Consider the following 27366-nt stretch of genomic DNA (forward strand, 5'->3'; position numbering starts at 1 on the left):
AGAGCGAGAGCGTCGCGAAATGTCACAAAAGAAGTGTGTTTTTCGATGACAGGGCAAGACAACCCTGCACAGATTACCAAAAAAAAAAAAAAAACAGCATTAAGGGACCAGTGGATGGAGTTTATTTTTACAGAGCATCAACGGAGTTGTGCAAGTGTTTTTGTTTGTTCCCTGCATTTCGAAGATGCTTGTTTTACAAACAAGGACCAGTTTGACGCCGGATTTGCATATCATTTATTTCTTAAGGATAATGCAGTCCCAACGAAAAAGGGTCACAATCGTGTGTTGGAACCACAGGCGGTGAGTAAAACTGCTTCAAATATCTCTGTGTTGTTAACTTAGCTATCGGCGCGTAAGCACATCAAGTAAACAACATGCGATGTTGTCATCAAACTGCACTTTCCACATGTACAGCTTAAAAAAAAAAAAAAAAAAAAAAGACGAAATAAAGTGGAACTTAAGTCATTTTCCAAAACCGCTAAGCAAATATATAGCGTTTCAATACATACTAGGGCTGTGCAAAAAATCGAATGCGATTTCCATGCACCTCTCATCAGTAAAGACGCTCCTGTGATTAGAAGTATATCTCCAGCATGTGCGTTCAGATCAGGGTTGCCAGGTTTTCACAACAAATCCTGCCCAGTTGCTTCTTAAAACTAGTCCAAAACTAGCCCAATCGCGTTTCCGGGAGGTTCCCCGATAAAAATTGCTTCCCGGGGTTAAAATATACATTTTTGGGAAGGGTTTCCCTGGTAAAAATAGCATTTTAGGGGCTAAATATCACGTTATTGGTATTGGGATTGCTTCAAACCGCAGACATGAAAACAACTGCAGACTTGGCAACACTGGTTCAGGTGGAGCGGCAGTTACTACACAGAGCCGTAGTCTACCGACAACTAACACAAAATCGCTTTCAAAATCGACAAAGAATCGCTTGCGATTTTAACATCGATTTTGTGTAGATTGTCAGTGAATTACGGCTCTGTGTAGTAAATCCCAACCAGTGTTGCCAAGTCTGTGGTGGTTGTTTTTCATGTCCGCGGGTCACAGCGACCCCAATACAAATAACGTGATATTTAGCCCCCAAAATTCGAATTTTACCAAGGCAACTCTGCTAAAAAGCGTATATTTTAACCCCGGGAAGCAATGTTTTATCGGGGAACCTTCTGGAAGCGAGATTGGGCTAGTTTTGAGAAGCAACTGGGCAGGATTTGTTGTGAAAACCTGGCAACCCTGATCTGAACACACGTGCTGGAGATATAGGCCGGTGACACACTGGAAGCGTGGCGCAAGCGTCTCAGCCGCGTGGCATGTCGGTTTTTAATTCGGCTCCCATGTTAACAGGTTAGAGCTTACAGACCGCCTGCGTGAGACGCGCGTCTCAGGCGCGGCTCGAGCCGCGCGGCAAAAGCTTGCTTGCTAGAAATAGAACCGACGCCTATTTTTACCGCGACACGCGGGCGTGTTGGAAGCTTTTCCAGGCTAAATATAATAGGAAAATGTGTTTAAATGTCATTTTGTAAACAAATACATATGAATTCCTGATATTTTGATATTTGAAAGTCTATAGGTTGACAAATTCAGATATAAATGTAATAAAAAAATAATAATAATAATTATCGATTTTCAAATATTGCACCTGTCAAACATAATCTATTTCGCCGTCAATACTTTTGACGGTGTCCTTTATCAGTAGGCGTAGGTGTAGGTGTGTAGAAAAAAAGTATATATTGTTGTAATGAAGACATGAGCCTGGTCTGTCAACGGTCTCCCTCTACAGCAGCAGCGCGCCAGCGCCGCGTCAGGCACGCTTCTGGTGTGTAAAGACACAGAATCCGCCACGCTTCTGGGACGCTTCTGGGACGCTTCAGACACGCGGCGCTCACGCCACGCAGCCAGTGTGTCACCGGCCATACTTCTAATTACAGGAGCGTCTTTACTGATGAGATGTACATGAAAATCGCATTCTATTTTTTGCACAGCACTAACATAGAGACGTCGTTGCTGACGCTGCTCTTGTTAAATTTCAGCCTCTGGATCTGATTCTGGATCATAAATATACGCTGAATCTGACTGTTAGCCATGGTTTGTTTTGGATGATGATGGTTTTTTCCTCACGGTAATGTCACAGCTTCCAAACGCTCTCAACGCAAAAGCTTACTCGCGCTCGTGATTCTTTAGCTCCGCCCACACGTCACGCCTCCAGGCGCTCGTGTTTTTCCAGGAAAAATCGGTATAGACTATCTTTCTCTTATGAACATAATAAAACTAAAGACTTTTTGGAGTTACGAAGGATGCAGTACTACTCTATAGGTGCTCAAGATTAACAGGATATTGAGTGAAAATGAGCATTTCACCCCCCCTTTAAAAGACACTAAAGAGTTTCACAAAATCACCCCAGAAGCAAAACAAACTTTGGTTGCTGAATTGACATGTCAGTCAGAAAAATACGTCCTGTCAAAGTGGACAGTTCTTATGCTGACAGTGAAAAATGTGTACCTATCCTTGACTTTCTAACCAATTGTTTATGCTTTCTGACCAAACGTGTGTGCTCATCTAATTCATTGTCATTTCAGCATGAATATCAACCATGGGAAAAACTGTCTAGGGACCCATTCATATTCCACAGATAGATTTACTGGGCTTCAAGTGGCCTCCAATGAGCTGGACTGATTGTTCCACATTCAGGTGTAGTGAATTGAAGCCACCTTCAGCTTCAATATAGCCAAGTAACACCAGGAAACACGTTGGCATTTCCTTCTTCCACCTATTGAGTAATGCCTGCCTCTCATTCTTAATTATGCCCAATTATGTTGCTACATCCTTAAACATTGTTTTAGAGGTTTAGTCTTTCCAAAAAGCATTGCTTAAAGGGACAATTCACTCAAAAATAAATACATCATTTACTCACCATCATGCTTTTCCAAATTCACATGGCTTTCAATCTTCTCCATAACACTTAAGATGTTTTGAAGAAATGTTTTTGTCCAAAATTCACAGTCAAATTCAAAAGCAAGAACTTGTTTGATTATGAACTCATGATTCTGAGCCGAAGGGGGAAAGAGAAACAATGAGGAGTTGATATTTCTTAATATCAATGATCATTTTTTCCCACCAGATTTTTTCCCACAAAAAAAGGTCATCACTGTTTGCAAACACTGAAATTGGTCTTTCTCTGTTAAAATAAATTATACTTCAGTATACTTTTAAAAAGGATACTTATTAAGAAAATTATATTGTTACATTTTTTTTATTTTTTTTGGTCACATTTGTAAGGATGAAGATGCTACTTAGTAAAATATATTAACTTTAAATGTTAAAATGTAAAAAAAAAATTAAAAAAAGTTACAATTAAGTGTTTTGCGTTAGTATGTTAGTTAACATCATAATAAGTGTACTTCTATAAGGACGACAAAATATTATTAAAAAATAATTCTTGAAAATTAAAAAGTAAAACATTTAATATGACGTTATTACAAAGTGCATTTAAGAAACCTTGTCATGAAAGTGTCTCTGTTTAAAGGGGTCATATGAAGCAATTTCTCCTTTCTCTTGGGAGTGTTACAAGCTCTTGGTGCTTGAAGAAGATCTGAAAAGTTGTAAAGACTAAAGTCTCAAATCCAAATAAATATTCTTTATAAAAGTTAAGAGTCAACCATGCCTATCTAAAACGGCTCATTCTAACACGCCACCACGTCTACGTCCCGATGTGGGAAGATAACGCATAACGCCACCCAAATGTTCACGCAAAGAAAGAAGGGGTAACTTTTATTATCTCTTTTGCCGCTGGCGACATGTCGTGGAGATGCAGTGTGTTTCATGGTGAAAGAGAAAAACTAAACACTGTTCCAGAACAGTTCAACCCAAATATTCAGATGTGTGCTGCGCATTTTACAGAGGACAAGGACTATTTCCTCTGAGAGTTACCTACAATGTTTGTGGTTTCTCCAATCACAAATGCAGACATGGTTTTATGTTTACACCTCGCCTTTCAGAACGATGAGCTTTGTAAAAATTTACGCATTTCAGAAAGGTGGGGCAAATAGAAAAATAATGTACAGTTTGTGGAAAACAAAACTTTTTTTTTTTTTTTATTTAAACGACATAAACACAATGCATTACACCAAACACACATAAAATTATTTTTTTAGCAACGCCATATGATCCCTTTAAGTGCATTTAAGTGGCCTTTTATTTAATTAATATTAATATTAATATCTGAAAGCACAATTTTTCATATATACTTTTAAGATATAAAGTAAACTACAAGTGCGCATTCAATACAATGCACTTATTTATCACAAAGGGACTGATGAAACGTAATTGTGAAGTCCTGAATGAACAGTGCATCATTAAAGTCTAGGGCTGGGCGACATGACCAAAATCTTACATCACGATATGATTATTTATTTGTCTTTATGTCATCAAAAATGTTGATACTATAGAAATTTCATAATTATTGTCACCAGTCAAGAGCAGTGAGAGATTTACTCTCTTTTCTTTTTTGATTAACATAAATGACAGGCAGCAGGAATATTAGACTGCTGTCAGTTTAGGAGCTGTCCAGATCCAGTATACTTTTCTTTCTCAACTGTTTGCTTTCACATCAGAACTAAATGACTGCGTTTATGAGGATACTTGCAAAAATGGGCATATTGACACCTAAAAGTGTGTTATTATAAAAGACCCGCTCTTTATGACCACTGTTTTCTCATGCACACACCTTTCAGACAGTCTCTCAGACAGCGTGCGCATATATATAGCCAAATGAGAGCTCTTTTGCTGCTGATTGTGTTTCAATGGCTTAAAAATCACTTGTTTTTAAACCACAAAAACAGTGTGTTTTAATGACCACATAGCACAGCAACATCACATGAGCATTTAAACATTATAGACATTATAGACAAAATCTCCACTAGTTGATGCATTTCTACCAGTAAATCATGTGTATCACCCACGCCTATTAAAGACTACTTGACATAAACGGGGCTTAACAGAGGCTGGTCTCTTCAGATAAGCAAACAGAGCATTCACACTGTAAAACCTCATTTTCTCTTCCGTGAGAGGATGTTCCACAATCCCCCTATATGTTCCCAAGTCAGTCATAACTCTAAAATTAGGAAAAAACTTGTTCATCCATAAGCTCGTAACACTTAATTACTGACCATTCCTCTGACAATCGTGTTTTCAAGGGCTGTTTGAATTGAAGTAAACCAAACCAGGAAATGTATTAAATAACTAAACATTTAGATGCAGGCTGCACGCTTCAAACGACTTTATGGGAAAACCATCATTCAAGAAGGTGCTTTGAGAGCAATTTATAAAACCTTTTATAATAGAGCATGACAACAATGCATTGTATGGAACAAAACACAAGGCTATTCATGCAGTGTTTGCAAGATTTCATCATCAAGCAATTTCTCCTTGTGCCATCGGTAGGGCTGCATGATAAATCGCATGCGATATTTAATGTGCATCTTGTCAGTAAAGCCGGTTCTGTAATCAGTGTTAAATCTCCATCACCTGCACGCTTTCATATGGATCAACTCAACTACACAGAGCCGTTGTTCACTAACAAGCTGTGCAAAACAATATGATAAAATAAAATATGATCGTGTTTTCGCACAGCTTGACAGTAAACAACGGCTCTGTGAACACTTTCAAAATTGGCAAAGCTGAAAGGAAAACCTGACCCTTTACCTTATGATTTAGTATTTTGCAAGAATATCCCTATGATAAACTAGACATAAACTGTCTAGATAAACAAAAAAGACAAATTCCAAAACATTCTATAAATCAGATTTACCATGCTATATCTCTAAATGGCTACAAAATGTGTTCTCTTAACAGAGGGTTTCAGAATGACTGCAAAGCGATCATCTGAGTCTATGAGCAAAGACACTAAACAGATGAATCAACATCAAGTGGTGTCAAACAGTCGAATCCCAAGAGGCAAATATAAGGATGGAGAACAAAGACCCAGAACTGACCTGTTGACCGCAAGTGTTTCCGTCCGTCACAAAAGCTGAGGCTACAGTACAAAACATGTTTTTTTTTTCTATGAAACTTTCTTTCTTAATGACCAATAATTGTGGAAATATGCATACATATGTATAAAACGGTTCAATAAAATATTCGGAAACTTAAGCAACAATTAGAGGAACAGTTAACCCAAAAAGGAAAATTTGCTAAAAAAGGGGCTCGTGCTCAGGCCATCCAATATGTAGGTGAGTTTATTTCTTTATTGGAAACTGATTTGAAGAAATTTAGCATTGCATCACTTGCTCACCAGTGGACCTTCTCCAGTGAATGGGTGCCGTCAGAATGAGTCACCTTTGAATGAGAGTCCAAACAGCTGATAAAAACATCACAATAATCCACACCACTCTAGTCCATCAGTTAACATCTGGAGTAGACAAAACCTGTGTGTTCGTAAGAAACAAATCCATCAAACTGTCCATAATCCATTAAAGACACTTAGTCCAGCAAAAAAAAAATCCCATCCCCTGTTCCACCCATATTTTTTTAGAACCGTTTTGTACTATCAGGCAAAAAAATATTTCGCTGGAGAAAGGAATGTTATGGATAAAGGACTTGTATTTAAGTTTTCAGCAATGGATTAAAATTGTCAAACAGATGTATTTGTTTATTACACACATTAAACATTTGTCTTCACAAGATGTTCTATTAATGGACTGTGATTGACTGGCTTAGTCTGAATAATTTGTGGATTATTGTGATGTTTTTATCAGCTGTCTGTACTCTTTCTGACGGCACCCATTCACTGCAGAGGTTCCATTGGTGAGCAAATGATGGCATTTTTTGATTGAAACTTGTGTGTATTCTATCTTTCTTCAAATAAATGTTATGTGGTTTGGTATGTTATCCAATTGTGTCCAATGCAGTGGCATTCTATAATTTCCTAATATGACTTATGAGTGAAAATGGAGGGACTGTACTGTATAATCTGCATTGGTGAAAAATCAGATGTCACTGAATCACCACCTCTTGTTAAGTTCAATTTTGTTTTGTTCTATTTTTTAAAAGACCTTTAAAGAATCATGTGCCTGCCTGCAGGGCCCTTTTTAATTAAACAGACGCCCCCATATCTCCCTTACACACCCACAGTAATCACATCATATCAGTGTGTTGATGTCATTCTCTGGGAAATTGTTCTGACACGTGCCCCCATTTGAATTAGATTATAAAATCTATTATGTGTGCACACTTAATGCCACCCATAATACTTACTGCTATTTGAGAAGAAATTTTAGATTCCGCCTCCGACAAACTGTGGGCTTTATGTTCACCGTTCACTCTGCTGAATCCAGGAGGCTGCTGAGAGGCCGATCTATTGCCCCTGTTCTTCCTGTTCACAGGGCCCTGATGGACGATGCTCAAGAGATGGAGTGTGCTCTCATGTTCCCGGTCCGAACTTTCCGCCTGCCCGCGCACATAGCGGTGCTCACAGGTGGAGTGATGGCGCCGGCACAGCTCTATTCTGGCACGCAAGCGCTCCACTATGGCACTGTGGAGCTGAGGAACGGCTGATCCCCTTGAAGTGGTGATTGGTGTGACTGATCCTCCCATCCCGACGCCCAACATGGGTGCAAAACCACTTGGGTTGGTCTGGGTCGGCGCTGCCTCTCCCATGACCTTCGGTTCCCTTTGTTAACCCTTTAATGGCAACACCCAGAAAAACAAGGGGAATTATTCATTTATTTAATTTATTTGGGCATAAAAAACACGTTTTACTTTGTTCATTTTTTAACATGGAATTAATCGGTTTGCTCAAAAATGTACCCTGGAAACCAAAGATTATGTTCTCAGCTGTTCTCAGGAATAATACTGTGATAGCTTGATACATGCCACCTCTAAAAATATGTTTTATAAATATTAATCTAAACAAAATTATTTATTTCAGTGAAAATCAGTGATATTAATGCAGAACTTCTATCTTTAATGGACATCTACATTTTTGTAAGCAGTTGATGTGTTATATTCAACAAACCTATATATATATATATATATATATATATATATATATATATATATGCTTGCCTTGAAAAAAAAAATCTTGAAAAAACGATATAGAGCTCAGGCGCTTATAAGCTATCCCAAAAATTTAGCAAGGCAATGTTAAGACCACATAATTTTTTTTAATTGATTGACGTTAAAACGTCCCAAATAATGCTTTAGTTTGATTTAAGTTGGCCCCAGAGAGAACGTTCTTAAAGCAACGTCGTTGTTTGATTTGTTAAACAATATGTTGTAACCTGATCGCAAAGTCGTCTTCATTAAAGTGCGTCCTGATAAACGGTTTTTAAAAGTTGTTACAAATGTCTTTTTTGGCAACGGTTGCGCAAAGGCTGACTGTCAGTGCTAATTAGTTACTACAAGGTTGATAAAGAGATTTCGGGAACCGTGCGCCAAATATGGTTCTTTCTACATTGCGTAAACATGTTGCCGTTCTCACAGCAAAACTGAATGTTTGGGAAACGTTTTATAAATCCACTTGTTAAGTATACAAACATAATGGACGCCCGCGAAATTACGGACATTTCTATTCACGTAGGCTACATATGTTAAAATGCATCTATTGTGAAATTAAAATATGCTTTCAGCATCAACAACTTCATTTTTGAGTGTCTACGCAGTATAACGCAACATTATTACAATGCATTACCTTCCACTGCACTGGGATGTCTTGCAGCTTGCCAAAATCGCCGCGTGCGCTCATTCAACTCCATGCAAGGTGTACCAAATCCACAGTGTACTCTCAGAACGCTTCACGCAGTCCTGCAGTAAACGCAATCACGGTAATGCATGCGGTTATAGTCGGTCATACCCTAAACCCAAGGTTCCTGTCAGCTGACAAATACTACATGCAATTATATTCCATTTACTTGGAGGCATAAATCCGCAAACTTCCCGAGAGTCCAGGCTGTGTCCGAGTACTTCCCATCCTTGTCATTTGAGAGGCTGTTAAGAGAAGCTCGTTGTGGTGATTGCCAAAGAAAGTAAATAAAAGTGCCGTTGCCGCGCGACTGGACTGGCGTTATCCGCGCGGAGGACTCTCAGCAGTCCGGGCGCGTACGGGGTTCGTCCGGAGAGGCTGGCTTACCCCAGGCTGACTACAGACTCCCCTTGTGTGAGCGGTTCCCTCTCGATCGAAAGCAGTCTTGAGAGTGGTGCGCTGTCCTTTTGCAGGCTCTAGTGGTGCCAGCAGTGAACTACATGAAAGCAGCTGACTACTGAGCCCTTCTGATACATTTACATACAGTACCTTATTAGAGAAGACCGGCGAGTCACTCTTTTATTCCAGTTAAAATGCTATGAGAACCAGGGAGAAATTATATATATATATATAGCCTACACTATATCAATTTTGCTGCCATTACAATATAATATAAAACTTTACCATATAAAATTTCTGTAATCTATATAGCCTAGCAGTCAACAGTTTTATAACAGTAAGATTGAAGTCTCTTCTGTTCACCAAGCCTGCATTTATTTGATCCAGAATACAGCAAAAGCAGTAATATTGTGAAATATTTTTACTATTTAAAATAACTGTTTTCTATTCGAATATATTTTAAAATGTAATTTGTTCCTGTGATCCAAGCTGAATTTTCAGCATCATTACTACAGTCTTCAGTGTCTCATATTTCAGAAATCATTCTAATATGCTGATTCGCTGATTATCAATATTTAAAACATATGATTACATTTTTTCAGTATTCTTTGATGAACAGATGAATAGAGCATTTATGTGAAATAAAAAGTATTTGCAACATTATACACTATATCATTCAAAAGTTTCCCACTGGGCAAAGTTACGTCCAGTGGACGTCTTTTTTATGTCTTTGCTGACGTTGAAAAGACGTCCACTGATGAGCCAGAATGAAAGTTTTTATGACGTCTTTTTTTTGACGTCTTCTGTACGTTCGATTTAGACGTTCAGAAAACCTCCTTACAAGGTTAAAAACTAGTTCAAAAGTGTTCGGTGGACGTATTTTCAACATCATTTAAGGTTCATTTAGGCATAACTTACACTGTTTCTCGACCAAATCAACACTCTCAGGATGCGTTAGATTTAGAGTCATGTTATTTGATGAGTCTGAGCCTGCCGCAATAGGAGAGCATGAACCTACCAGCTAGAATTGTTTTGTTCTAAAAATGTTCTAAGAACATTACCATTGTTCTAACAATGTTTTTAGCGGGTAGTTTTATCCCCTAACATTCTAAGTAAGATTTAAGCAGAGGATTAGATGTTGATGTCTGTTTTAAAGTAATACTTTGATTTGATGTCACCATAATGATGGTAAGTGTTGGCTTTAGCTGTGTATTTTGACACTTGACTTGGCAGTGTTGATCTTTAGCTGCTGTATTTTTTATTGTGGCAAAAACAGCAAGAGGACGTGTGGATGACGCTGATTGCTTGCTTATGGTAAGACATCACCACATACGTGGTCTGGTTACATGGTTTCACCCAGTCTAATGTATGGGGTTAGTTGGTATTATTTATTAAAGTGCCTCAATGGGTCAACAGCCTGAGACCCTAAATTTGAAGCAGATAATTTCAAGAATTCAAGATTTTATTTTTTTTTTGTCTTTGTCACACAAACATCAAGATTCAGTGTATGACTCTCAACAATGGTGACATGTTTAATGCAGCAATGTATTCTGGGGTACATCATACAAAACTCTTCCATGGCACCCAGAATGCATTGCGGCATGAAGCATGTCACCATTTTTGAGATTCATACACTAATTCTTGAGGTCTTTGTGTAGCTAAGCAAAATGGATTACAAAGAGGTTCATGAAAAAAATTAATTTAAAAAGATTAGACAAAAATATGTATGATATAAAACTGCAGGATCCTATGTGTTGCAACACATTTGCTATAGTCACTTTTTAACAGTTTAACAGATTGTTACATGACAAAATTTTTAAAATCAGTAAGTAACCCACATCACCTGATGATGTTAATAAATATGGTTACAGCAGTTAAACAAAAAGTAACATTGAAAAGAGTCATACTGCCTATGTATTGATCACCATAATGGTGACGTCAAACTAAACTATTATTTTCAATAAACCATCAACACCTCTGTTAATCTGTATAATAACTTTTTTATATTTATGACAGAAATAGTCAATCTTGTTTATAATAAGTGAAATTGGTAATACTGTTTTTGAAGTTATTTACGCTGGAGTTTGACATCAAACAAAGGTCGGGTTTTCACTTTCAACCAACATTTGACTTCTGAGCCCCATCTAGTATGATGGGAAGCTTTATAAGAATGTTAGAGGATAATGTTCTAACAATGTTATCAATACACATTTTTAGAATGTTTTTGGAGAATGTTATCCTACCTTTTAAAAGAACATTCTGGGAACTAAAATAAAACTTGCCACTGAAAACATTCCCAGAACATGAAAAATTATGTTGAGAGAAAAGTGAGAGTCAGAGATCTTCTGAGAGCCTGAGCCAACTATGTCTAACCAGATGAGTGAGCAGGAATCATTGTCCGTGCCTGTAGATTTACTGGTAAAGTATGAGGGGATGATTTGGAGCTCAAAGCGCTCAACAATAGCTGAAGAAGGAGAGCTGACTGATTGAGAAAGTCAGGGTTCTTGCTTATTTTATATCCCTGCAACAAGTCTGTTGTTTCATCCAGCACCACGTTGTTTGAGTCTATGTTTCTCATGTGTCTCCATCAGTTACAACAAGCAGAGAGTCTGTTTCAAAATTCATGTTCCCGCCCAGCCATCCCTCTCCTGCTCTTCTAAACTCAGCCATGTCCTTAGCCCCAGCTCCAGTATTTTCCTTCAGTTACCCGGCTCCTCCTCTAAGACCACTCTCCTGTGGGGATTTGCCTCAGACCTTCCGGACTCCAGCTCTGTCCTGGAAATCCCCTGGCTCCATCTCAGGCCTCCAAGCTATGGGCTCAACATCGTCCTTCCAACCCTTCAGCTCCTCCTTGGCCCCATGCTTCCTCAACTTCACCATTGGGTCCATTAGTCCTTGGACTCCATAGGGCTCCCTTGTTCCTCTGGCTCTGGCTTGGTCAGTCGTCTGTCTCCACCATCATATTTCAGTCTTCTGGCTGCACCTTGTCAAATCTCCTTTATTTATATAGTGCTTTTAACAATACAGATTGTGTCAGTTTTAAACAGGAAAATAGTGTGTCAATAATGCAAAAGCACAATGGAGAACACTCAATTTTCAGTTAATGGCAGTTCATTATTGAATTCAATGATGTCATCATCCAGATCAGTTCAGTTTAAATAGTATCTGTGTAATCAAGTCAATGATATTGCTTGATATTAATTGTCTCCAACTAAGCAAGCTAGAGTTGACAGCAGCAAGGAACCAAAACTTCATCGTTGACAGAATGGAAAAAAAAACCTTGGGAGAAACCAGGCTCAGTCGGGGGACCAGTTCTCCTCTGGACAGACGAAAACCTTGTCACTACATCCTCTGGTTCCATTTGGATCCTACTCTCCCCCCAGCTCCACCTTGGTACTTAGTCCCATTGGCTTCACCCTTGTGTGCCAAGCCCTATGTCCTCTTCGGCCCTGCTCCACCTCAGCCCTGCAGACCTCCGGTGTCACCCCAGAGTGGGGGAGATATTGTAATGGGTCATCTGTGTTTTAGTTCTGTTTTGAGTTGGACTGAGTTTATTTTGCACTGTTTCCTGTTTTAGTTCATGGGACTTTTGTACCGGTTAATTATTTGCCTTGGTTTTTTATTTGCTCCCATCTGTTACATCTGAGTGTAGTTAATTATCTTGATTAATCCCAAAGGTTTCCCTGTGCCCAGTGTTTGTTTGTTTTTCAGTTCACTCGTCATTTTTCGTCCGGTATTTAGTGGTTGTTGTGTTCTTCAGTGTTCCGAGTTTTGTCGAATAAATATATACATGGCTTCACTTAGATCCTTTCACATCTTTACTTTGCGACCTTTTGTAACAGAGTAAATTCCGCAATCCTATAAAAACATGATTTTACTGATGTATGACTACTGCAAAAATTAAGTTATTATTTTTTTAATACTCTGCTCCCATACATTTTGCATCTTAATAAGATACATTTCTACTAGGGCTGGGACAACGCGTCGAGGTCATCGATGATGTCGACGCAAAAAATACGTCGACGCAAAATATGCACATCGATTCATCGACCTGTTTTTATTTCTCTAAAAAACGTTTGCAAAACATTTACCTTATGTGCGCTGAATAAACGCGATGGCCGGATCAACATTCTGTCCAACGTTATAGAACCAATCCAGGGGTTTTTCTGCATTGATCTTTTTTTTTTTTGGCGGCTGTCAAAGCCTTATTTGATCGCTGTGCCTGACAGGGCGCGTACGAGAGAAAGCCCCGGCTGTGCATGCACACTCACAAGTCTTCAAACAACACGAGTGCTTCTTGCTCTCTCTCTCCCTTGTGCATATTAATCAAAATCATTAAACACGATATAAAAAGGGCGACACACCAAAGTTTCACACGCACTCGCGCACTCACAGTTTTCAAACTACACGAGCGCTGTCTTGCTCGCTCTCTCTCTCCCTCGTGCATATTAACCAAAATTGTTAGACATGATAGAAAAAGGGCGGAACACCAACGTGGATCATTCAGAGATTTTTTTTTCTTTCTCCATGACAGGCTGCTGGCTCCCACTGTTAATTTTTGTTTATTTTTTTTTTTTTTGGAAAAGCACTCTCTGTATTAGCTTAAAGCCCTCAAGTTTACATTGGTTACTGTATTCTTTCAATTGCTCTAAACAAGTATTTTGGGTGACCTTTTTTATTGAATCCTGACATCAAGTTGTTGTTATTTTCATCTGAAAGAAGAACTTTTTTCAGTAAGCTATGTGTTCAGTAAGCTTGTTTCAGTAAGCTATGTGTTTTCAAGGCTTCAAGGTTTTATTGAATGATATCTCTATACAAGTGCAAAGTAATGCATTCTTAGTCAGTCTTTTATATTGTAATTTTAAGAGCAATAAACATATATTGCAGTGTTAAGCAATTCATGTTTTTTTCATTCAGATATGTAAATCAACATGTATAAATTGTTAGTAGTCAATTAATGGGGAGATAATCGAAATCGAATCGGTCTGAAAAAATTCATCGTTAGATTAAACGATGCATCGGAAAAATAATCGCTAGATTAATAGTTTAAAAAATAATCATTTATCCCAGCCCTAATTTCTACAAAAGCATATGCAATATGGTCAGCCACCAACATAACTATGTTGCCTACTATGTTAACTATGTTTCATTGATACTTTTTCACTGAGTGTCTTAAGTAGTCATGACAATAGTCAGTAGTAAACTTTATTCAGTTTATTGTGATCATTACTACACATTCTCATAAAAAATGAAGTGTCATGCTAGACTTTCTTTTATCTTAAAGGGGGGGTGAAATGCTATTTCATGCATACTTAGTTTTTACACTGTTAAAGAGTTGGATTCCCATGCTAAACAAAGTTTCAAAAATTAAGTTGTACGTTTGAAGGAGTATTTGTGTTCCAAAAATATTCCTCCTGGTTTGTCACAAGCTTCGGAAAGTTTTTTTTTTCGAGTATGGCTCTGTGTGACGTTAGATGGAGCTGAATTTCCTTATATGGGTCCTAAGGGCACTTCTGCAGGAAGAGCGCGCGCTCCCATATAGCAGAGCAGAGACATTCACTGATCAGAGCGAGAGCGTCATGAAATGTCACAAAAGAAGTGTGTTTTTGGTTGCCAGGGCAAGACAACCCTGCACAGATTACCAAAAAAAAAAAAAAAAAAACATTAAGGGACCAGTGGATGGAGTTTATTTTAACAGAGCATCAACGGAGTTGTGCAAGTGTTTTTGTTTGTTCCCTGCATTTCGAAGATGCTTGTTCACAAGGCCCAGTTTGACGCCGGATTTGCACATTGTTTATTTCTTAAGGATAATGCAGTCCCAATGAAAAAGGGTCACGATCGTGTGTTGGAACCACAGGCGGTGAGTAAAACTGCTTCAAATATCTCTGTGTTGTTAACTTAGCTATCGGCGCGTAAGCACATCAAGTAAACAACATGCGATGTTGTCATCAAACTGCACTTTCCACATGTACAGCTTAAAAAAAAAAAAAAAAAAGATGACATAAAGTGGAACTTAGTCATTTTCCAAAACCGCTAAGCAAATATATACAGTTTCAGTACATACCACATAGAGACGTCGTTGCTGATGCTGCTCTTGTTAAATTTCAGCCTCTGGATCTGATTCTGGATCATAAATATACGCTGAATCTGACTGTTAGCCATGGTTTGTTTTGGATGATGGTTTTGTCCTCACGATATTGTCACAGCTTCCAAACGCTCTCAACGCAAAAGCTTACTCGCGCTCGTGATTCTTTAGCTCCGCCCACACGTCACGCCTCCAGCCGCTTGTGTTTTTCTGGGAAAAATCGGTACAGACTATCTTTCTCTCATGAATATAATAAAACTAAAGACTTTTTGGAGTTATGAAGGATGCATTACTACTCTATAGGTACTCAAGATTAACAGGATATTGAGTGAAAACGAGCCTTTCACCCCCCCTTTAAGTGTTTGTGAGGCATGAGGAAATGTTTCTCCTTAAAAACCTAAAGACTTGAATTGACAACAAGTCTCTAATTTGGAAATACAAGTCAATTTGTGTAACTTAAGTGTTTTACTTCAACTTAACTCCCAGAATTGATTTTCCATTACTTGCTATTAACGTTATTTTGTGTTCAATGTAGATTCATACCACGGGAGCTCTGTGTCTTGTGCCTTTCTCATAGTGTCTTGGGAGGCGATCAGTTTCTCTGCCCCATCCTGTTCCCCTATCCTCCTGGAAGTATGGCAGCTCTAAAAGCTCTTCACATGATAACCTGCCAGATGGATCCATAACTAGGCAGGACTATAAAGACATGATACAAACACACAAACACAAACATATATATTTCTTCAGACCTTGTGTACAACAGCCATCTATATTACTATACATCAAGCCTTTTAATGTTAAAGTGCCCACAGCATAACATAGGTTTCATAGACCATTGGATGAGCTTTTGGGGCAGACCTGACCTGTTTAAAAGAAATGGTCTTCATCCCTCCTGGGGTGGCGCCACCCTTCTCTCTAGAAATATGGCACACAGTCTTAGAGTTTATACTTGACTAACTGGGGCCCAGGTCAGGAAGCAGACAGACTGGCTAAACCGACCGTCTGCTAGCTGCCTCCCGTCACAGAGGTCAGTTAATTCTCAGCACATAGAGACTCTTTCACCTAGATATCACACTATAGAGACTGTGTCTGTTCCCTGAACTAGAAAATACAAAAAACGTCCAAACCAAGTTAAGGCTAACAATTTAATTGAGGTTCAACAAATAAAAAACAAATGCAATATGGATAAACAAATGATAAAGCTTGGCTTATTGAATATCAGATCCATTTCTACGAAAACACTTTTTGTAAATAATATGATAACTGATCATAATATAGATGTTCTCTGTTTGACAGAAACTTGGCTAAAACCTGATGATTACATTATTTTAAATGAGTCCACCCCCCAAAATTACTGTTATAAACATGAGCCGCGTTTAAAAGGCAAAGGGGGAGGAGTTGCTTCAATTTATAACAATGTTTTCAGGATTTCTCAGAGGGCAGGCTTCAAATATAACTCATTTGAAGGAATTGTGCTTCATATAACATTATCCAGAGAAACAAATGTTAATGATAAATCCCCTGTTATGTTTTTATTGGCTACTGTATACAGGCCACCAGGGCACCATACAGACTTTATTAAAGAGTTTGGTGATTTTACTTCCGAGTTAGTTCTGGCTGCAGATGAAGTTTTAATAGTTGGTGATTTTAATATCCATGTCGATAATGAAAAAATGCATTGGGATCAGCATTTATAGACATTCTGAACTCTATTGGTGTTAGACAACACGTTTCAGGACCTACTCATTGTCGAAAGCATACTCTAGATTTAATACTGTCACATGGAATTGACGTTGATAGTGTTGAAATTATTCAGCCACGTGATGATATCTCAGATCATTATTTAGTTCTGTGCAAACTTCATATAGACGAAATTGTAAATTCTACTTCTTGTTACAAGTATTGAAGAACCATCACTTCTACCACAAAAGACTGCTTTTTAAGTTATCTTCCTGATGTATCCAAATTCCTTAGCATATCCAAAACCTCAGAACAACTTGATGATGTAACAGAAACTATGGACTCTCTCTTTTCTAGCACTTTAAATACAGTTGCTCCTTTACACTTAAGGAAGGTTAAGGAAAACAGTTTGACACCATGGTATAATGAGCATACTCGCACCCTAAAGAGAGCAGCCCGAAAAATGGAGCGCACCTGGAGGAAAACAAAACTAGAGGTATTTCGTATTGCTTGGCGGGAAAGTAGCTTATCCTATAGAAAAGCATTAAAAACTGCTAGATCTGATTACTTTTCTTCTCTTTTAGAAGAAAACAAACATAACCCAAGGTATTTATTCAATACAGTGGCTAAATTAATGAAAAATAAAGCCTCAACAAGTGTTGACATTTCCCAACACCACAACAGTAATGACTTCATGAACTACTTTACTTCTAAAATCGATACTAGTAGAGATAAAATTGCAACCATTCAGCCGTCAGCTACAGTATCACATCAGACAGTGCACTATAGACCCCCTGAGGAACAGTTCCACTCATTCTCTACTATAGGAGAGGAAGAATTGTATAAACTTGTTAAATCATCTAAACCAACAACATGTATGTTAGATCCTATACCATCTAAGCTCCTAAAAGAGGTGCTTCCAGAAGTCATAGGTCCTCTTCTGACTATTATTAATTGCTCATTGTCATTAGGATATGTCCCCAAAACCTTCAAACTGGCTGTTATTAAGCCTCTCATAAAAAAACCACAACTTGACCCCAAAGAACTTGTTAATTATAGACCAATCTCGAATCTCCCTTTTCTGTCCAAGATACTAGAAAAGGTGGTATCCTGACAATTATATTCCTTCTTAGAAAAAATGGTATATGTGAGGATTTCCAGTCAGGATTTAGACCGTATCATAGTACTGAGACTGCTCTCCTTAGAGTTACAAATGATCTGCTCTTATCATCTGATCGTGGGTGTATCTCTCTATTAGTTTTATTGGATCTTAGTGCTGCGTTCGAAACAATTGACCACAGCATTCTTTTGCGTAGACTTGAACACTTTGTTGGCATCAGTGGAAGTGCATTAGCATGGTTTAAATCGTACTTATATGACCACCATCAGTTCGTAGCAGTGAATGAAGATGTATCATATCGATCACAAGTGCAGTATGGAGTACCTCAAGGCTCAGTACTAGGGCCGCTACTCTTCACGCTTTATATGTTACCCTTGGGAGATATCATCAGGAAACATGGTGTTAGCTTTCACTGTTATGCTGATGATACTCAGCTCTATATTTCCTCGCAGCCCGGTGAAACACACCAATTTGAAAAATTAATGGAATGCATAGTCGATATAAAAAAATTGGATGACGAGTAATTTCTTACTGCTAAATTCAGAAAAAAACAGAGGTGTTAATTATAGGGCCTAAAAACTCTGCTTGTAATAACCTAGAACACTGTCTAAGACTTGATGGTTGCTCTGTCAATTCTTCGTCATCAGTTAGGAACCTAGGTGTGCTACTTGATCACAATCTTTCCTTAGAAAGCCACGTTTCTAGAATTTTTAAAACTGCATTTTTCCATGTCAAAAATATATCTAAATTACGGCCTATGCTCTCAATGTCAAATGCAGAAATGTTAATCCATGCATTTATGACTTCAAGGTTAGACTATTGTAATGCTTTATTGGGTGGTTGTTCTGCATGCTTAGTAAACAAACTACAGCTAGTCCAAAATGCAACAGCAAGAGTTCTTACTAGAACCAGGAAGTATGACCATATTAGCCTGGTCCTGTCATCGCTGCACTGGCTCCCTATCAAACATCGTATAGATTTTAAAATATTGCTTATTACTTATAAAGCCCTGAATGGTTTAGCACCTCAGTATTTGAATGAGCTCCTTTTACATTATACTCCTCTACGTCCGCTACGTTCTCAAAACTCAGGCAATTTGATAATACCTAGAATATCAAAATCAACTGCGGGCGGCAGATCCTTTTCATATTTGGCGCCTAAACTCTGGAATAACCTACCTAACATTGTTCGGGAGGCAGACACACTCTTGCAGTTTAAATCTAGATTAAAGACCCATCTCTTTAACCTGGCATACACATAACATACTAATATGCTTTTAATATCCAAATCCGTTAAAGGATTTTTAGGCTGCATTAATTAGGTAAACGGGAACCGGAAACACTTCACATAACACCCTTTGTACTTTCTACATCATTAGAAGAATGGCATCTACACTAATATTTGTCTGTTTCTCTTTTGTTCCGAGGTCACCGTGGCCACGAGATCCAGTCTGTGTCCAGATCAGAGGGTCACTGCAGTCACCCGGATCCAGTACGTATCCAGACCAGATGGTGGATCAGCACCTAGAAAGGACCTCTACTGCCCTGAAAGACAGCGGAGACCAGGACAACTAGAGCCCCAGATACAGATCCCCTGTAAAAACCTTGTCTCAAAGGACCACCAGGACAAGACCACAGGAAACAGATAATTATTCTGCACAATCTGACTTTGCTGCAGCCTGGAATTGAACTACTGGTTTCATCTGGTCAGAGAAGAACTGACCCCAAACTGAGCCTGGTTTCTCCCAAGGTTTTTTTCTCCATTCTGTCACCGATGGAGTTTCGGTTCCTTGCCGATGTCGCCTCTGGCTTGCTTAGTTGGGGTCACTTCATCTACATCTACAGCGATATCGTTGACTTTAATGGCAAATAAATGCACAGACACCATTTAAACTGAACAGAGATGACATCACTGAATTCAATGATGAACTGCCTTTAACTATCATTTTGCATTATTGAGACACTGTTTTCCAAATGAATGTTGTTCAGTGCTTTGACACAATGTATTTTGTTTAAAGCCCTATATAAATAAAGGTGATTGATTGATTTCATATAACAATGTAAATTCATTACTTGTTTGAATTTCAGCATTATAACGGCATCATAAGCTACTAGTCATACAATTATTTAGGGTCCTTGACAAATTAGAATGAAACGCATCCAAACTGGATAAAGGGGCCTCAATATTTTGCCTTACTAGACATAATGTCATAAAAGAGTGAAATGTGAGAGCAACAAAAGTAAAAATGACAAACAGCCAAGTATGGTAACCCACATCAGAACTCATGCTCTGTAATTAATTCTGAGTTTGGGTCATCATACTTAAATGTATGCCACTTTCACAAAAAAAAAAAGAGAGAAATATCATTATGTAAGGCCACGGCCACGACTTCCCCAATTATGGGAGTCTTTCATGTATTGCAACATGAAGCATTTTGTTGATTGTCTCCATTGTAGAGATTCATATGTTGGTTCTTGATATCTGTGTGTGTCTAGCAAGCTAGCAAGCACAGGAGTTCAGATGTCAATTTGTGTTATATAATTTTAAAATTCACTATCTGTACATATTAGAACAATGCTTTTTTTGTGTGTATGCTGTAGTTTCACTGATATTATTCAAAAACGTAACATGTGAAAAAAAAAAAAAAAAACTATTTGAGATATACTTAAACCAGTTCATTGTGACTATATGTTGTTATATGTAAGCGTGTGAGGTTGGTATGGCAACCAGATGCATTTAACACAAATTACTTGTAAAGGCTGAGCTGTCTGCTCTGTGCTAGAATGCACCATAGACATGTTTGCCAAGAGAATTGCAAAGTAGATTTTAAGCAAATCAACAAGTGAATCACTCACTGCTTTAAAACAGATAACTTTGGATATTTTTCAAGTTAAACGCACAGGCACACAAACACATTTAGTAACGTTAAATCTTACTGAAGACGGCCAATTAAACTGAAACATATTTCTAGGTTGTTTTTTGTGTGCATTAAATTACTATTTTCCGGAAATAAATGTAAAACACTGAGCTGCTAAAGGGAGTGTCTGGATCCAGGGCCGGCCCGAGGCATAAGCGAACTAAACGGCTGCTTGGGGCCCCCAATAATAATAATTATTTTATTTTTTTTTATTTTTGTTTAAAAATTAAATAACTTAAACAAGTGATATAAATGAATGAATGAATGAATAATTAACATATAAATGAATAATTCAAGACAAAAAAAAAATCTTATTTACCAACAACCGCTGCTGTGTCTGCTAGCGTTTGAGTCATGCGCTATTGCGCATAGACACCTCGCGTGCATTGACAATTCGCGCTAGCGCGCAAGTGCGCGTCACTGTAATAAATGAAGTAAATAAATCAAATAAAGCCATGTCACAAAAAGGATGTATCCCTCTGGTGCCAAAAAGAGAAAGAAGAAAATGACATATAGTTGGCTTGTCGTTGGACGTTCGAGAGTCTCAAATTTAGGGACCGTCTCTAAAGTTACATGCGATATTGGTATACACTTTTCTAACGTCAGTAGCATTTGAGGAGAATGACTTATAGTCATAAAAACAACTGTAATTGTTCATCTAGGTGTCAGCTATAATGCACAATTGAATATAATGTTGAATATTTATTCAAATAAACTGTTAAGTATATGTAAATTATGCTACTTTTTCACATGGGCTCAAAGGCAAATTTGAAGCTCAGTAGCATTTGAGGAGAAAGACTTACAGTCACCTTATATATTTTTAATATATATTAAAATAAATTATAAATAATTTAGGTAAAAACGAGGCCTGTTTATCACTTTCAGGCACAATCCTGTTAAAGTTTTTTTTTTTTTTTTTTTTTTTTTTTCTCAGGTTCCCTTACGAAAATGACCAATGGTTTTAACAATAACACCACAAATCATTGTTTTTGTAGCCATGGCAACTGCAAATTAATCATGGTTTTGTTACTTTAAATAATAATTTACAAAGAAGTATTAATATACTGTAATATTTTGTTGTTGTTGTTGTTGTTGTTGCTATAAAAACAGACCTAAGCCATCAATAGCCTTCAAATTGACCTCATATAAATTATTGCATTATATTAAAAAAATATTAGGCAATAATGATTGGTTAATAATAACACTGTTAAAATACATATTGTATGCACATACAAAATAAACAATTTATGTACATGTTATTACAAATGCCTGCACAGGGAGCCAAATGCCATGTAATTGCTGCTGTTACATTTTTGCTATAGATTACACAGCCTATTTAATTTCTTCAACAAAAAACGTGCATATCACAACCCTGAAAAAAAACCATGGTTTTATCATAGTAAAACTGCTTAATTTCCAATTGCATGATTTCTGAATTCTTAAGACTATGAAATAAATTATAATAAGTATAATAAGTCATAATAAAGTTTTTGTATGTGTATTAGTCTCTTTTATAATAATACATTAAAGACTCATATTTATAAAGAGACATATTCATTGTTTTACTTTATCATTCACATCAATCAATCAATCAAGACTGAATTCAAGATATGTGTTTTATCAAAAAATGAAAAGTGGCCTATGAGGCTTATAAGCCTGTATTGACATCTCACCTTCATCACAGTGATAGCATGAGGAGAAACACCATGGAACCTCTTCTCTAGCTGCTCCTACAACAACAGCAACAACATCAAAATCTAATTTATATTCCACAATGATTTTCTCTTTTTTAATTTTATTTTTTTTACATGTAGGTGTGTATTTGTGCTACCATGGTATCAGGCTCCGGGATGCTGACTCCACTAAAGAAGACATCGGACACCTGCTGATTCCGTGGGATCATGTCACCTATTGAGGTCAAAGTTCAAAGGTAAAGAGTCAGTGTGTAACTGTTTTTATTTATTTAGGAGTCTCCATAGACTGCTGAGGACACAAGGGTTAAATTTCATTTTCAAAGGAAATGTCCCGAGAAAAAAAAAATAATAACGGAAAAGACCTGGACAGCCTCACAAACGAGGGTCAGTTGGATTTGTGAAAGATTGCTTCTTAAAGATGGATTGAGACCAATGCTTCATGCATGAATGTCAGCTCCAGACAAAGTAAGCATCCTGCAGCATCATTTGTTTTCCTAAAGTGATTTTTTCCACTATGGAAGACTAATGTTGCTAAAGCTACCATTGTCTCTGCCTGTTTTCACTGATGCTGCCTTCATGTGCTACCAGAATGATAGTAAATTGGAGTGTGGTGGTTAACAATTGCATATAAAAGCAATGTGAAGTTGACCACTTGGATTTGTCGAGCTCATAATGTAAAAGCAAGATACAATGAGACCAGATATGTCTTTATTTTTATCATACTGTGCTCCCTGTCTGTGTAATTAAAACAATGCATTTACTGCACAGACAGAATGCATGATATTGTCCTGTTGTATCATTGCTGGTATGCCAGATCAGGAGATCTTGAAGCTCCACCCTCTTCTGAAAAGGGAGGCGGGAGCACCTGCTCATTTGCATTTAAGGGGACAAACAAAAAAATTACGCATTTTTGCTCATACCCTAAAAGTGGCAAATTATTTGTGGAGTATTTTGAGTTAAAACTTCACATACACACTCTGGGCACATCATAGACTTATTTAACATCTTGTAAATAGGATCATAATGGGTCACTTTTAAGCTTCAGTAACAAAACGTCCTCCTTTCTTTCACTTTTAGTACCCAGGGTTTGTCGTATGAGGTGCAGCTGATCCACGTCTGAATGTCCCGGCCAAAGAGGATTTCCAGAAAGCAGCTCGGCAAAGACACAACCGAGGGCCCAGACATCCACTGGGGAACCATAATGAGTATCTCCGACCAAGAGTTCTGTGGCCCGATACCATCGTGTTGCCACATAATCAGTGTAATCATCACCTGGACCAGCGGTTCAATGCACACACACACACACACACACACACACACACACACACACACACGCACACACACACACACACACACACACACAAATACACACACATATATAGAAATACACACTGTTTTACTTATCTATCTAAATGGGGACATTCCATAGAGTTCCGCTGTTTAACCCTAACCTACATCCTACATCATTTTTACAAATGAGGATATCCTCAAAAGGATGTTTCGACATTTTGTACAAATGTGTCCCCAAAACATATATAAGTAGCTACACACACATAGTACACACAATTCACTCAGTAAAAGTCATTCCTTGTGTGAAAATTTGCAATATTCATAAAATAGTAGGCAACAAATACCCAGATGACCTACTGCTTGCCCAAAAAATCACTTTACTGTCCCATGAGGCAACAGGAAAGGATTAGCAAATGCAGAGAAATGGCACAACTGACAATTCCAACATATTGTTTGTTTGGATTTCCTTCATATGACACATACGGTATTCACACTTACAGTAATAAGCTCTTCAAATGTCAGGGGACATTCACACAGAATTCATTTTTCCATTCATCAATGCTACTTCTCAGTTTTTTTTTGTTGTACTAGATGGATGTGTTTGACCACTGCATTCACGGTTTGCGTTCTTTGCAGCATCCATGAAAAGCATTCTAAAAACATAATGCTCGAGTGAAAAGAAGTTTGACTTTTTAATAACGTATCTCTAGACCTTTTATGAATCCATTGAATGTTTTTTTCTGCACCAAAATGAATATATTTATATTCTTTATTCTGATTGAAATTGGCATTCACCACATATTTTATTTCATTTATGCTGACTGTGATTATGAGCTTAATTGCATCAGTTTGATTGAAATATTGACAACATTTAATAGCAACATTGACCAAATCTCATTATATTTGCATTTTGAGGGTGCACATAAACGTTGTCATTGATTCTGTGACTCCTGCTGTAGGTCATGAGATTTTAACAACTGTATTCCAAGAATTTTTTGTAATTGTTAGCCATCTCCTCCTCATTCCAAAAATGTGTTTCTTCAATAGTGTGGCTTTTCACAATTATCTGTAGCAGTCATAAGTGACACACACTGGTAGACGGGAAAAGAGAGGCTGGACATACTGACATTGTGTTTGTGACAGAATTTCATGGCCTGTAATTATCAGTGCAGCTTCCATATATCTGCGTTATCCCTGGGCCTTTAGTCACTGGCAACCAGTTCCTTTGTTTTGAGAAGCAGCTAAGGTTACAACTGAAAGGCCTTCTGGGAAAGAGAGAGAATGCTGGGCAGCCACAGCCTTTGTGGTCTGACCAGTTTAGCTTCTCTAAAAAACAACAGCTCAATACAGTCTACAGAAGTCAGCATGAAATAACATTAATGAATCAGGAAATCCATCAAGAAGATTGCATTGTGAAAAATGGGCATTCCAAGTCATAGGAGAGGAGAGCTTGAAAAGAAAGAGGAATTGGTGAAGTTGTTTCAAGGGTGAGACAAGTTATTACATTTGAACAGAAGATTACAGAATTTTTGCAAGAAGACCAGGGATGATTGGTTTTAATGTCATGTTAATTTGAAAGATAATAGCATAAACATAATATATAATAGGGTTGTGAAGTGGTTAATTGTTTTTATTTCTATTTTAATCTACTTGCATGACGTGCTCATTATTCAAAGTAACCACAAATTAATCCTGAATACCCCCCCCCCCCAAAAAAAAAAAAACAATTCTGTTGAGTGAGAAAAGCATTGAATAGACACTAACAAAACCCATTTTTAAGGAGCTTAAAAATAGCTATTTCAATTTAATAATGCATAAAGAGCACACCAGTATAAAATGTTCAATTAAAGAAAAAATAAAATAAAAAAATAAAAAGAAGAAGAAAATTTGAAGAATAGGGCTAAAATAGCTTTAAAAAAATCTTGTTTTTTATCCTTTGACATATTTAAAAAATAATATTCTACTGTAGACATTGCTATGGGTGCATTTGTATGTCAAGTAGTAGCCTTTATATTGTATAAGTAAATTCTCTCTCTCTCAAAAAAAGGGGAAATGTGATTTACCCACTGGGGTCCAGTTCATTCAGAACAGTTTGCTCACAGAAGTCAAAGACCAGATGAAGGTGTCTCTTTCTCCTTAAGACCTCAAGCAAGTTCACCAGATTCACATGCTCCAACTGCTATATGGACACAAATGAAAATGTTTATGTATTAGCGTGCGAATACATAGAGGATTTGCAATAAGTAAGCGTACAATCCCCATATCTACCATCTACCTTCAGCATGGGGATTTCTCTCAGTGTGATCTTCTTGATGACCAGATCATCTTCAGACTCAACAAAATTTTGAATGGCCACTATCTGACCGGTGTCCCTGTGTCTGCATTTGAACACCACTCCATATGAGCAATCGCCGATCTTAGCCAGTTTCTCAAACTTATCCATCTCCCAGAGAGTTACATACTGCAAACAAACAAACACACACAGTCATACTGTAAAAATGAAAAGGTCAATAATTTAATTTAAACTAAGAAGAAACACTAGTATATGGCAACTAGTATGGACAACTGAATCTGTCAGAAAAATAAAGATGCTGGAACTTGGCTGATTTGCTCCAATTCAGACGGAGATGGGGCCTGGATCACAGTGCAGGTGAGTCAACTTCTTCCACACCAAACACAACAAATCATTTCTATATGAACCTCGCCTTGTGCACAAGGGCATTCAATGTCATTCTGAAACTAAATGGAGCCTACCCACTGTTAGACTCCGAAAACAATCTGAAGTACAACATTCTGTAGAATGTCATTGAATGGCAAAATTAATTTCAACAGTAACATTTTATTTTGATGTTCCCCTTCTGCAGTTCTGATGACAATAATAATTTTGACACTACATGCTAACCAAGTTGCAAAATTAATCATAAAAATTACTATTTGGGGGAAATGAAAATAAAGTGTTAGCAGAAACTAAGCAGACAGTCTCATAATATTCCAATGACTGCTGCTGTATATTACAGTACAGAGTTGCAAAGTTATGAAAAAGCAAAATAAAATGTGATCATTTTCACTGTGTTTTAATGATGCTTTTATGTATTAATTTATTTGTAATCTGCCTATTGAATACCTAACGAGTATGATGGGTAATTTTAATTAAATTTGCTAAAACAAATTTTAGTCTTAAGACCTAAAAGACCACGCCATTAAAAATTGCAATTCAGTGCAATATTGCAAAATAGTTAAAAGAACATACCAAATTTTAATTAAAAGCACAATCTATGTTGCTGGGTCACCTTACCCGAGGAACGACTAGAGTCAATTACAATTCCAAAGAGTTTCTTATCTCCTCCATGTTAAAGAATAGCAGTACTTCCTCAGGCTGTGAACATCATTTCAATGTTTATTACCATCACAAATATTCCTCATGAGCACCAAACACGCAGTATT

General features: G+C 37.5%; 2 protein-coding genes across 2 annotated transcripts in view; both read right to left on the reverse strand.

Annotated features, from left to right (window-relative positions):
• LOC113058182 (mastermind-like protein 2) overlaps positions 1-9152 on the reverse strand; it is a 95514-nt gene extending 86362 nt beyond the window's left edge. The window contains exons 1-2 of the mRNA XM_026225854.1: positions 8687-9152; positions 7252-7677 (exon numbers count right to left, since the gene is read on the reverse strand). Coding sequence (XP_026081639.1) covers positions 7252-7653 — 402 coding nt within the window. The 5' untranslated portion in view covers positions 7654-7677; positions 8687-9152. The remainder of the gene's footprint in view (positions 1-7251; positions 7678-8686) is intronic.
• Positions 9153-15687: 6535 nt separating this feature from the next.
• On the reverse strand, positions 15688-26543 carry LOC113058887 (cyclin-dependent kinase-like 1). The gene is made up of 6 exons (XM_026227154.1): positions 26198-26543; positions 25986-26101; positions 23713-23912; positions 22770-22846; positions 22612-22668; positions 15688-15917 (listed from the first exon to the last, which is right to left on the reverse strand). The coding sequence occupies exons 1-6, from the start codon at positions 26363-26365 to the stop codon at positions 15759-15761; spliced, it is 777 nt and encodes a 258-aa protein (XP_026082939.1). The 5' UTR covers positions 26366-26543; the 3' UTR covers positions 15688-15758.
• Between the last annotated feature and the right edge of the window lie 823 nt (positions 26544-27366).

This window comes from Carassius auratus, chromosome 40, assembly GCF_003368295.1.
Source record: "Carassius auratus strain Wakin chromosome 40, ASM336829v1, whole genome shotgun sequence".
Classification (NCBI taxonomy): domain Eukaryota; kingdom Metazoa; phylum Chordata; class Actinopteri; order Cypriniformes; family Cyprinidae; genus Carassius; species Carassius auratus.

Excerpts from the sequence above, each read along its gene's own strand:
- LOC113058887 (XM_026227154.1), bottom strand. The coding sequence starts at position 26,365 with ATGGATAAGTTTGAGAAACTGGCTAAGATCGGCGATTGCTCATATGGA. Across the intron at positions 22,847-23,712 it reads CCTCATACGACAAACCCTGG|GTGACATGATCCCACGGAAT; the intron begins GTACTAAAAGTG and ends TGACCTCAATAG. Across the intron at positions 15,918-22,611 it reads ATGCTATCACTGTGATGAAG|TCCTGCCTAGTTATGGATCC; the intron begins GTGAGATGTCAA and ends ATGTCTTTATAG.